Source organism: Nelusetta ayraudi, unplaced genomic scaffold (genome assembly GCF_046127955.1).
Source record: "Nelusetta ayraudi isolate G7.1 ecotype Tasmania unplaced genomic scaffold, CSIRO-AGI_Nayr_v1 ptg000023l, whole genome shotgun sequence".
Taxonomy (NCBI): Eukaryota; Metazoa; Chordata; class Actinopteri; order Tetraodontiformes; family Monacanthidae; genus Nelusetta; species Nelusetta ayraudi.
In genome coordinates, this window is record NW_027466073.1 from 2,915,260 (window position 1) to 2,928,601 (window position 13,342).

Here is a 13,342-nt window from a genome sequence, read left to right on the forward strand (position 1 = left end):
GTCCATGTGGAATGTAAGTGTAAGTGTCCATGCTTTGGAAATATACATATATACATACCTACATATATACATACATATATCTGGAGCTGGATCCACTTTTACATTTAATTACACACAAGCATAGTTCAAATAGCTCCACTTCTAGCAAAGATAACTCTAATAATAATAATAATAATAATAATAATAATAATAATAATAATAATAAATTAATTTCTTTTAACATAAATTATTTTGAATACTTATAAACAAAAATGCAAGAGGCATGTTTTTTTTTTAATGTAAGAAGAACAAAATACAGATATTTGTGTCCAACTTTAGGGAGTAAAAGTAAAAATTGGAATTAATGAATTATTAAAGTAAAGTACAGATACCTGATAAATAATAAAAGTACTTCCCTCCTCTGTTGCCAACTCAAATATTGATATGTGATTAAAATATGCTTAATTAATTACAAAAGCCCTAATTAGTTTGATTAAGTGTTTTAAATCAAGTCCCACTACTACTACTACTACTACTACTACTACTACTAATAATAATTTTAACACATTAAAAACATTTTATTTAGAAGCACTTTTCCGACAATCAGGGACACTTTACAACAAATACAATAAAACTACAGATAAAAGCTACACACAATAAATAATGATTAATACAATAGAATAAAAACTAAAAAATAGACATGGAAATAGAGTTAAACCGAAAAGGCCAGTCTGAATATATGTACATTATTGGTGCGGCCCTCTGATACAATTGAGGTTTCTCATATGTTACCTTGCAAAAATTAATTGCCCAGAGAAACCGGGACCTCTGTCCACTGCGGAGACCACCAGGCAGTTCTTGAAGTCTGTCGAACCGCTGCACCTGGAGGCCTCGCTGGACAGGTGACCTTTGGCTCAATTGGTGGAGCGGGTGGTGAATTGTTGATCGAAGGGTTGGCAGAATCCCGGCTCCATGAGCAAGACTCTGAACTCTAAATTGCTCCCAATGTGGCTGGCCCCCCATTGGTGTATGAGTGTGTGAGTAAATGGGTGAATGAGAGGCCATTCCAGTGAACGTGCTGGAAAGCGCTGTATACAGTAAGTGCTGTCCATTTACCATTTTCCTTGCAGGACCTTCTTGGTTCCTGTCTGACAGTTCTTCACGGTTCCTTTCTGATGGTCCTTGTTGTTTCCTTTCTGACGGGACATCTTGCTTCCCTTGAACCCGCCCCGTCCTGCCCCTCCCATAACTCTCTGTTACCCCCTGTGTGCAGCGACCTGGTGGCACCCAGCTCCACCTTCTGTACGGTCTTTACGCTGATGCCCTTCCTGACCAACAACCGGGAGAAGCGCCTTTCACTAGACAACAAGCTGAAGCATCAGGACACCAACCTGGAGTCCTGCCCACTGCCTCCGCCCGACCCAATGCTGTGCCACCCCGACAGCCCCTAGCCATCACACAGCCCCCCAATCCCTCCCCAGATTTACGTTTATTAACGTAAAGTGTAGCAACAGCAGGAAGGAAGGAAGGGGACAGAGCCTGGCGGGCAACTCACCTCAGTCAGCCAGCAGGGGGCCGTTCACTCCTTCCCAGACGGCTGGAAGACCTTCCTGGCTGGGAGCACCTGGCCCCCGGTGGCCCTCAGGCGCAGCAGCGCCAAGAGGCCCCTCCGGATCTCACGGGTGCGAACACCATAGATGACAGGATTGGCGGCGGCGGGCAGCAGGATGTAGGTGACGCCCAGCACGCTGTTCAGGTCAGGGGTTATGGGGATGCGCAGGTTGTGGGAGAGGAAGGCGACGCTGCCCACTAGGTAGAAGCACAGCATGGTGATCATGTGGGTCCCGCAGGTGTGGAGGGCCTTACGGGAGTCCTGGCCCGCTGCCGCCGCCCGGCGCACCACCACCAGGATGCGGGCGTAGGAGAAGGCGATGAGCGGGATGTCGACGCCCACCACGCAGGCAATGACAGCCAGGCCGACGGCAGTGCTGCTGGCTGTGCTGCCGCAGGCCAGGCTGACCAGCGCCATGTGGTCACAGTAGCAGTGGCGGATGACGTCAGAGCCGCAGAAGTGCAGCGAGCCCGCCAGGGCGACCAGCAGGCCCATGGTGGAGCCGCTGCGCAGCAGCGTGAAGAGCAACAGGGCAGCCAGTGCCGGCGCCCCCACCAGACGGCCATAGCGCAGCGGCAGACACACAGCCACGTAGCGGTCCAGCGCCATGGCCAGCAGCAGCGTGGACTCCAGCGATGACAAGAAATGGGTGGAGAACATCTGCAGCAGGCAGAAAGTGAGGGAGACCCTGTCCAGGTCCAGCAGCAGGCTGAGCAGCAGGCTGGGTACGATGGCGCTGGCTGCCAACACGTCCACCAGGCACAGCCAGCAGATCAGCAGGTTCATAGGGCTGCGCAACCGCCTGGCCCGCAAGACCACAAGAACCAGCGCCGAGTTGCCCAGCAGCACTGCCAGGTAGGAGGCCGAGAAGGGCAGTGCCAGCAGGCGGCGCTGTGCGCCTTGCAGCAGTGGGAAACCCCGCAGCAGGAAGCTGGTGTGGGAGGAGTTGAGGGCCGGCATGGGACCGTTGCGGAGGCCTGGCTGGGGGGTCTTCAGTCCATCTGCGGGAGCAGGACCTTCAGGACGACCTGCTGCTGCTGCTGTTGCTGCTGCTGCACACATGCGCGCACATACACACACAAAAACTGGCTGAGCTGTGGTGAAATCATTTTGGCAGCAGCAAGCAGTTTTTCACTGAGGTCACTGGGTGTCTCAGTGTCTTCTGTGGCAAAAGTTACTCTCTGCCTCAAACTTAGCACTCCATACTAACCAGACTAAACTAACCAGTCTGAACAAACAGAATAAACCAAACAGACTAAACTAACCTGTCTTTTCTGAACTACAACTACAGCAAGTCATAATTTCAGTGCATCCAAACTGTTGAAATGTGCCTTTAACTCCGCAGCAGAATCCAAGGGACTAACTGCCTTGCCACGGACACTACAACATCTACCACGAGGCAGGTGGTCAGAGTGAGGCCTCTTACCTGCTGCTCTTCGTCTGCTGCTCTCCACAGACCAACGTCTCCTCGACCTTTTGTAGGCAAAGTCCAAACGTCCCTGAAGACTCCAGGTCCTCTGGGTCTGGACCTCCGCAGTAACTATCCTCCAATTAACACACACACACACACACACACACACAACCACACACACACACATACACACACGTCTCTGGTGGGAAAGACTTTATTAGTTTGTGTCTCTCTGTTGTGGCTCCTGGAAGCTGATTGGTCCCTGAGTGAGGACAAGACAATTACTGGCTGTTAATTAGTGGATAATGTCACTTCCTGTTGGTCGTCTGTAGTCTCCACCCTCAGCAGCTGAGTAGTCGCACAATCACACAGTTGCACAGAAACACCTTTATTTCTCAAACGGTGAAGAACAGGTTATCAGATGAACTGGTGATCTTGTGAACAGGTGAGTCTACTCAGGGCTCGTCAACACTGCATCCCGGAGTGGCCTCACAGCTAGAAGGGTAATGGTTTGAACCTGGGCCTGGGCTATTCTGTGTGGACTCTGTAGGTTCTCCGAGTTCTACAAATTCTCCAGGGGCCTCATGCACAAAAACATGTGCGACGTTCATCCTAAAACCTGACGTACGTTCGAATCCAGAAAACTGCGTTCGTCCCAAAAACTTCAGACGTTAAAAGCGTTGCAAACACACAAATCCACACAGGTTTCGTTTGTACATCCCGATTATCATAGAACTTAGCGTAAACAAGTGTGTGCCCCGCTCCTCCCTCAGAACGCCTCCATATCCGTATGCATGATTATTAAAATTACCTTTGCAGCTTGGAATTTCTTTCATTCTACAATCGATCTCAGCACAAAAATAAAAACTTCACTGACTGTAAGCTGGAAACAAAACAAAGTAGAAACTCTGGAAAAAAATATACATATTTCTGGGCCTCATCATATCTCCCTTCTCCATCCACTCCACTCCGTCAGTCTGCGGTGTCATCAGCCACATCTTCCAAAGGAAGCCACAGTCAAATCAGGATGACTAAACAAAAGCATATTAGAATCGACATTATGTGCAAAATGTATTATTGGTTTCCATTGAGTCATTTTACACTTCACCATCATGGATCGTACGGAAGCATGGCATTGGTCCGACCTCTCATTAGTCCGACCTCCCATTAATCCGACAGTCGGAGTAATGAGAGTACGGACCTGTCTGTAGTACAAACAGACAGGTCAGATATTTGAGAGCTGCCAACTTCAAAGGCGAAGGCGAAGGCGAAGGCCGCGAACTTACAGCGCCCCTCCGCGCTCACTCGAGCCGTACATCTCTATTATTAAGTGATGTGTTCTTGAAAGGAGAGACATATCATCAGATCTCATAGAAGTTGCGAGAAATGGGTGTCCAATTTCTCAGCTGTTTATATTCTGTTTCTCTCTCTCTGACCGAGGCTGCTGAGCAAGGAAAAGCCCGACATTGTATATTTATTCATGTTATTCTTCATATACGCTTTATTTGTCAATAAGACAGACGTGAAAGAAGAGGTGCAGTTGATTGTGTTTCACCAGCGAGGTGCACCACTTTCACGCACTGCTGCGCACTCATTTTAGTGTCCAAGCTGTCCATAATTAAACCTTGACACTCATATCAAATCCAAACAGAATAAACTGCTCGCCTGCTTTCATGTATCTCATTGACAGGCGGAGCCTACAGACAGGTGGATTGGGTTCTCTCTCTCTCTTCTCTCTCTCTCTCTCTCTCTCTCTCTCTCTCTCTCGTTGAGTGCGCGAGTGTATTTTGCATACTTTTTTTGCTTGTGTTTAATTAACTTCTTAGTTGTCACTGGGGTGGGGTGGGGGGGCTATCGGGCATTATGCCCGCTGTCGGTAGCCAGACGGAGCTGGAGGAGCTCACTCGCCGGCATGCTATTAAAATTGTGTTGCGGCTCAGTTGTTCGGTGGAAGAAGTGAGCTATGCCGTTGGGGAGGTGGTGATTTTCTGACAGCGTTAAATCAGCATCACGACAGTGCGTGGTTATTTTCCTGGATAGCGTTGAAAAGGTGGAGAAGGTGGTGGAGGCTGGTATTGTTCTCAAAGACACCTTCACTCCTGTCTATCCACTAGTCAAGCCTTCCAAGAAAGTCACCATCTCAAACGCCCCGCCGTTTATTAAAAACGATGATCTGTTCAAAGCTCTGCCCAGGTACGGACAAGTTGTGTCGCCCATTAAAATGGTGTTGTTGGGCTGTAAGTCTCCCAAACTAAAGCATGTAGTTTGGCATCGTAGACACGTTTACATGATTCTTAAAGACGTGGACGGCCACCTAAACCTGAGTCTCAATTTTAATGTTGAAGGTTTTAATTATATTGTTTTTGTGACGTCCTCTCTGAGGACGAAGAGGAGGTTGTTTTAACTGCCTCTCAAGAAGCCAAGATCACTTCATATTCTCTTGGAGGAGGAAGATGATTGATTTTATTTTTTTGTTTTCATTTCTTCCTGTCATGTGTTTTGCTATGGGAGTTTTTCTTTCTTTCATAATGATGAACATTGGCACCATTAATATTAATGGAGCACGGTCTGCAACAAAAAGGGCCTTGCTTTTTAAAATGTGTGAATTGAAAAAGCTGGATGTGGCCTTCATCCAAGAGACTCACAGTGACTGACACAGTCACTGGGGTGGCGATCCTCTTCTCCAGAGCCTTCAGTCCTCAGTCAGTGGAGACACACGACATCATGGCTGGACGCGCCATCGTGGTGAAGGCGCTCTTCAAAGGAAAAAGACTGGTCTTCCTGTGTGTTTATGCCCCTGTCTCCACTGTCAACAGAATTTCTTTTTTTTTTTTTTAATGCTCTATGGCAGGGGTGTCCAAACTACGGCCCGCGGGCCAACTGCGGCCCGCAGTCCATTTTTAATTGGCCCGCAAGAAATGTTATAAATAGAATAGAAATGGCCCGCACTTCAACGTTTTCCTGAGTGTATTGCACTTCTTAGTTTTAACACCAGGGGGAGCTGCCCCCACTGTGCAATGCCGTTCCCACGTTAGGTGAGTAAAAAGTATATTCCAGTTGAGTTAATAAGCATGCATGTGCAGGTACACACGCGACATATATCAATAATGCGCATCAATTCTGTCACTACCCTGCTTTTGCGCACCACTTTCTTAGATGCGTGCACACCGCCGTGCACAGCGTACACACTGCACACGCAAAGTCAGCTGATCTCATCTGATGCAGATTTCCTCCTTCATCAACTGACATTTGTCAGGATTTTTGGCACGAGTGGCGTCGGATCAGCACCGCAGCTGGAGGGCCCGGTTTACACACCCAGTGCAGCTGACACTCACCAGAATAATGCAGCGCTCCTGTTATTAAGTCCAGTTCAGTCTGTTAATGTTGACAACCGTTTCAAACGAACGTTAATAGCTGTGTTGCTAAGCCTAATAACTTAAATAACAAGCTTGAAATTTACCCGTCCCATTTTCCCCTTTATTGTTTTTTCTCTGTCCTGTAAATCTTCTGTCTAAGAAGAAATCTGAGGCTGCTGTTCTGAGAATGAGCTACCAAAGCTTTTTCTGAATCAATCAATAAAGATCCATTTATGGAAAGCTGTGATGAAGGCAGTTTTGTCTTTAATTATATTCAACAGTATAACATATTTGACCACTTTTAATTGATTTTCTAACTTTAATACACTAAAGTTAAGGCTATATACCCAATTTCAAGTAAGTGGCCCAGCCCCTCCTATATTTTTATGTATGTGGCCCTCAGTGAAAGAAATTTGGACACCCCTGCTCTATGTGATGTCATTGGTGGGGTTGCTGATGAGTTTTTGTTTCTTGGGGGTGATTTTAAATGTACTGCTGAGGCAACAGTGGACAGGAATCACCTGGAGCCTCATTCTGCCTCGTCTGCTCGGCTAAAGCGTTGCATTGAGACCCATGACTTAAGAGACGTATGGAGGGGTCTTAACGGCTGGTCCAGGCAGTACACCTGGTCTCACTGAAGAAATAATACCATATCTTTGGCCAGACTAGATTGTTTTTTTACTGTTTTAAACATAATTTTAGTGTTTTTAAAAGTTGTCATATTGTCCCAGTAGGTGTTTCTGATCACTCCTTGGTTCACTGTGCTGTTTTTATTCAGCATGTAAAAACATCTAGTGCCTATTGGCATTTTAATACAGCACTTTTAGCCGATCGGTCTTTTAGAGAGGCTTTTAAGTTTGTGTGGCTCTCACATAGAGAAAAAAAGTCCTCTTTCACATCATTGTCAACGTGGTGGGATTTTGTCAGCAATATAATCGCAACGTCACCAAGTACATTACCACATCCCTTAAGGACCTGGAGACTGAGGTACAGAACCTACTGGACTGTACAGGAGATTAAGGGCAGGTTAAAGCCCTTAAGAGTAAAAAAGCTACTTTATCTAACCTGTTAGGCATCACTGCACAAGGAGCATTGGTTCGCTCCCGTTTTAAGTACGCCTCCTGCGTTCAGATGATAGGTCGTCGCTGACGGACAACACTGAGATTCGGAAGTACGCCACACGGTTTTATAAGGGCCTTTTTTAAATCTGAGTGGATGGAGGTTTCAGGACAAAACCTCAGATTGGAGCGTCAGCTGTTGCTCCACTGTCTGCAGAACTCACTCTGGAGGAGCTTCACGTGGCCCTCATGAGCCTGGCTGATGGCAGGGCTCCTGGCATTGACGGGATCCCAGTGGATTTTTATAAGACTTTTTGGACTTTGGTGGGTGAAGACATGTTAGAGGTGTTCAAGGGAAGTTTTAGGAGTGGAATTTTATTTTTATTATTATTATTTATATTATTTATTATTATTTTAATTATCACCTTGCTTCCAAAGAAGGGAGCCCTCCAGGACCTGAAAAGCTGGAGGCCAGTTTCTATGCTCTGCGGGGATCATAAAGTCCTATCAAAGGCCCCAGGGCTGGATTAAGAATACAGAGGACCCTGGGCCAGACTCTTGGAGAGGCCCCCCCACACACGCACATGCACGTGCACACACACAGACACAGCTGATCTCCGGGAACTGAACGACAGAGCTGGCACCACACACAAACACACGTATACATGCATGAACGCATCAAATGGCTTATGGTGCACAAGTGTGGCCTTACATGTTGGAAACTGGTGTATGTCCACAGGATTCACAATGACTGGCGACATCTTATTTTAATATTTTTAGATAAATTCATCACAAGACTCTCGGGACGTGATGGTGTTGTATCTGTGTATTATGTCAACATAACAACAAACAGTATATACTCAAATGCAGTAAATGAACAACAATAGACCGGTGATCACCCTCAATCCACCTTATGCAATGACCATTTTCCTGGCTTTTCTCCTAGCAAACTCCTCCGCAACATCATTGAAGTCCAGGTCTCTGACAAGTTCAGACTCTATTGCCCGGAAGGACAGAGATTTCAGACCTTTTTGAGTCATGCTCGTTCTGAGTTGGTTTTTTATTCTCCTGAGCTGGTGGATCGGAGGCATCTGCCACCGGGTAGCTGACCTGCTTTTCACGGATTGTTGCGTCGACATTCTCGCCCTCTACTGCTGGCTCTTCATTAACATTTACGTTCCCAGAAGACTCTGTGAAAAAAACTAGCAATGTTTGGAATCTTCAGTCGGAGTTCCGAATGTCTTTTATCCCTCTCCTGTTTTGCTTTTAATTTAGAGGCTCCACTCTCCCACCGTTTTAACTTTTTCCCCCATGTCTTTCCTTCCTTTAGATTAGCTAACCTTAACATTCAGAACTCACATTTCGCGCTTTTCACCTTTATACCGGTAGATACATGTGCGTTCATGTGGTGTCGAAATAATCGGGAAAACGACTTTCCGACTGGGTTATATTTGATGGCTGATCTGATCTGTTTCCTCTGCTACCTGGTGTCTCACACCTGCTTTATTTGTTTGGAAAATTAAAGAAAATACTAGTATTCATGTTTTCCCACATTACAACTTTAGAGCACACGAACGCAACAAAGTTGGAAGAACAACTTGCCAAGAAGAACTCGGATTTCCGACACCAGATGAACACAGCATACGTGACAAAAAAGAAAGCTAACTGCCGGAGCCCGGAGGCCCCTGAGAGCTCGAGGCCCCCGGGCTGTGGCCCAGACGGCCCGGTTAATGATCCGGGCTTGAAAGGCCCTGGCACTGAGACTCAAAGAGGTCATGGCTGAGATTGTTCACCCTGACCAGACTTACTGTGTGCCTGGCAGGTTAATAAGTGATAACATCACTTTAATTCGGCATGTTTTGGACGTCTCCGGCTCTTTGAAAATAGCAACTGCTCTTATTTCCATAGATCAGCAAAAGGCTTTTGACCGGGTTGAACACCAATATCTGTGGAAGACACTTGCAGCTGTCGTTTTCAGCTCACATTTTATAGCCTGGATCAAGGTTTTGTACCGTGACGTTGCGAGTATACTGAAAATCAATGGCGGCCTGGCTGCGCCTTTTGTTGTATAGAGGGGTATGCGGCAGGGTTTCTCACTGTCTGGCATGTTATACTCTTTAGCCATTGAGCTCCTGCTGCACAAGCTATAAGAAAAGAACTGGCAGGTGTTTGTTTTCCTGATTGCCCCACACCCCATAAACTGTCGGCTAATGCTGATGATGATTAATGACTGTGGCAAACACTCAGGATGACATTAGGATTTTAGAAAAAAAACAAGGAACAAACTGTCTTCACCAAAAGTTGGCTGGAGCAAGAGTGAAGCCTTTGCTACCAGTAGAGACTCTCTTACCGAGCTGGTTTACCAGGGCGGCTGTTGTGGAACACGTGTGGGCTGAAGTATCTTGGGTTGTTTTTAAGCGATGATGTTTTAAAGAAAAACTGCGATGGTGTCTTGGAGTCTATTCCGGGAAGACTGAAGAAGTGGAAGTTGTTGTTACCCTCCATGTCTTTTAGGGGAAGGACCCTCATTATTAATAATCTGGTGTCCTCCTCTTTATGGCACAGACTGGCAGTGGTGGACCCTCCCTCTGGTCTGCTGTCACGGATCCAGGCTCAGTTGGTCAACTTTTTTGGGGATTGTCTCCATTGGCTGCTACAAGCGGTGCTGTTTCTCCCTAAAGAAAAGGGGGGGCAAGGGTTGGTGCACCTGGCCAGTAGGGTTGCAGTTTTTCACCTGCAATTCATTCACAGGCTGCTGTACGGTCCACAAGACCCGGTGTGGAGACCTCTTGCTCGGCTGGTCCTGCAGAGTGTTGGGGGTGTTGGTCTACAGGAGCCAGTGTTTTTATTGGTTTTTAACTCTGTGACTATTTCTTCCCTTCCCTTGTTTTACCGTGGACTTCTAATTGTGTGGAAGTTGCTAAGGAGACAGAGGACTCGGCACAAGTCCCTGTACTGGCTGTTACAGGAACCTCTAGGCCATGGAGGCCTTTTCAGTGCCCCCTCCTGGGCAGGAGTAGCTGTCTCTGAGGCCTTCAAGGGAGCTGGAATTAATTCTGTTGGATCCTTATTGGAGTATGCAGGTCCCCATCTACAGGACACGGCAAGATTGGCAGAAGCTCTGGGCTGGAGGTCGCAGAGGTTCACCCGCCGACTGCTGGACCACTGGAGAGGCTGCCTGACGGGGGAGGAATGCCACCTGATGGGGAATTACAGCCGGGGTCTGATCACTCCAAACTCGGATGACGAGTTTCCCTCATTCGTCATCTGTTCCAGTCCAGAACGACAGAGTGGGCGGAGCCTGAAGGACACCACGGGAAGAGATCTCTCGGTTCTGATGGTGGAGGTGTTAAACAGACAAAAGCTGCCGAATTGCCATCCACTGCCCTGGAGTCACTTGACTGAGGGGGAGGTCGGGGATGAATGGAGGACCTTTTATAAACATCCACTGTCCAAGAGGGCGGCCGACCTTCAGTGGAGGCTCCTGCATGAGCCGTGAACGCTTTTATTTAATAATAATATATAAACTTTTATTTGTACAGTGCTAAATCACAACCAATCAGAGAGAACCAACCGGGCCCTCGGAACAAGCAAGATGCGACAGTGGCTGGGAAAAACTCTCCTGTGGGAAGAAACCTAGGGCAGAACCAGACTCCAGAGGGCCATCATCTGCCTATGAGTAGTTGGGGTGAAATACAAAAATAGAGGAGAAACAGAGAAAGAGAGAAAGGAGCAGAGTGAGCCAGGGTGGCAGACAGGACAGAGTGAAAAACAGATACACCAACCAGGCAAAACGGATATAAACACAAAGAATAGGAAATAATTCAAGGCTGCTGTCCGCGTGGGCTGTAAGTGTCCATGCTTTGGAAGGCAAGAGCCTAGCTCGATGGACAATCTGCCGATAGGACAAGTCCAGGTCCTAGGCGTGGTGGTGGGACAAAGCGATGACAGCAAGACCCCCAGGACAGCACAATCCAGCTCCTGGCACAGTGGTCATCACCTGCCAGGGACACAGAGACTGCGGCAGTATCATGCATATCGAGCATACTATACAAAGCATAATGAGAGTTAGTTTGGACAGAGTAGATGGAGTCAGAGATTGATTGGGTGAGGAGAGTGATAGAGGCTCCGCCTACACAGAGCAACGATCCCTGTAACGGGAGCGAAAGATCTCCCTCCACGGCGTAAGCCTATAGCAGCTTAACTGACAGTGGATGGAATCTAACTATAAGCTTTAAGAAAAAGGAAGGTCTTAAGTCTACTCCTAAATAAACTAACTGTGTCTGCCCCCCTCACCGAGGCTGGAAGATGATTCCAAAATAAAGGTGCCAGGAAACTGAAACACCGACCTAACTCTAGAAAGTTTTGGGATAACTAAAAGACCTGAATCCTCAGAGCGAAGGGCTCTTGGAGGATGATAAAGTTCAATGAGTTCCCTAATATAAGAAGGAGCCTGAGAATGAAGAGCTTTGTAAATTAAAACTAGAATCTTAAATTCAATTCTAAATTTGACTGGCAGCCAATGCAAGGAAGCTAAGATTGGAGTAATATGCTGCCTCCTTCTAGTTCCGGTTAACAATCGTGCCGGAGAGTTTTGGATTAACTGTAATGTCCTAAGGGATGAATTTGGGCATCCTGCTAGTACCGAGTTACAGTAATCTAGCCTAGACGTAACAAAAGCATGGATTATTTTTTCCGCGTCTTTGAAGGACAAAAAAACTCTAATTTTGGCAATGTTTCTTAAGTGGAAGAAAGCTGACCTCCCTCCATTCTGTATATGAGAATTAAAGGTCAGGTCCTGATCAAAAGTGACTCCAAGGTTCCTCACAGTAGAACTGGGTGAAGTACCAAATAGACCACCTTTTCCATCAAAGGCTCTGTCCCTACTCTCTCGCGATCCAAATATAATGACCTCAGTTTTATTGGTATTAAGCAACAGGAAATTCTGTGTCATCCAAGTTCTGACATCACTAAGACAAGATTCCAATTTGGCCAACTGATGAGCCTCATTTGCCTTAAAAGACAAGTACAACTGTGTGTCATCTGCGTAAGAATGGAAACTGATGCTATGCTTTCTGATGATGTCACCAAGAGGTGACATGTAAATGTTAAAAAGGAGTGGCCCAAGTACAGATCCTTGCGGGACACCATGACTAACCCTCCTACGTTCTGATGAATGATTATGAACATGAACAAACTGAAAACGGTCAGACAAGTAAGATCCAAACCAGTCCAAGGCCCGATCCTTGATGCCAATAGCATCTTCTAATCTCCTCAGAAGAATGCTGTGGTCAACTGTATCAAATGCTGCACTGAGATCTAGGAGGACCAGAACAGAGAGAAGACCTCTGTCAGATGCACACAAGAGATCATTACTTACCTTAAGCAATGCAGTTTCAGTGCTGTGACCAACTCTGAAGCCTGACTGAAAAGCCTCAAGTAGATTGTTGTCGTTCAAGAAGTCCACAAGCTGCCTAGCAACAACTTTTTCTAAGATCTTGGAGAGAAACGTAAGGTTCAAGATTGGCCTATAATTTCAAAGGACACTCGAGTCCAAATTGGGTTTTTTGATCAGAGGCTTGATTACAGCCACTTTGAAAGCATGAGGGACAAAACCTGTTGATAGAGAATGATTGATAATTTTAAGAATGACACAATGAAGCAATGGGGAAACCTCCTTGAGAAGCCTGGTTGGAATTGGGTCCAACATACGAGTGGTCGACTTTAGCAGAGGAGACAAGAGAATCAAGTTCAGAGAGTCCAACAGTTTTTTCACCAGTTTTGTCACCAGTTATTTCTGTCTTAGGCACTGCCGTCTCAGACACCTGTCCTTTCTGTGGTGTACTATAAACTGTTGTTCACTGTTTTACTGAGTGCTCTCTTCTTTTGCCTCTTTTTACCCTGTTAGACACCTTGTTCGGAAAAG

At 46.6% G+C, this 13,342-nt stretch overlaps 1 protein-coding gene across 1 annotated transcript; it reads right to left on the reverse strand.

The window, feature by feature from the left end:
- Positions 1-1,540: 1,540 nt before the first annotated feature.
- On the reverse strand, positions 1,541-2,819 carry LOC142889612 (olfactory receptor 52D1-like). The gene has a single exon (XM_076028393.1). The coding sequence runs from the start codon at positions 2,651-2,653 to the stop codon at positions 1,559-1,561; it is 1,095 nt and encodes a 364-aa protein (XP_075884508.1). The 5' UTR covers positions 2,654-2,819; the 3' UTR covers positions 1,541-1,558.
- Between the last annotated feature and the right edge of the window lie 10,523 nt (positions 2,820-13,342).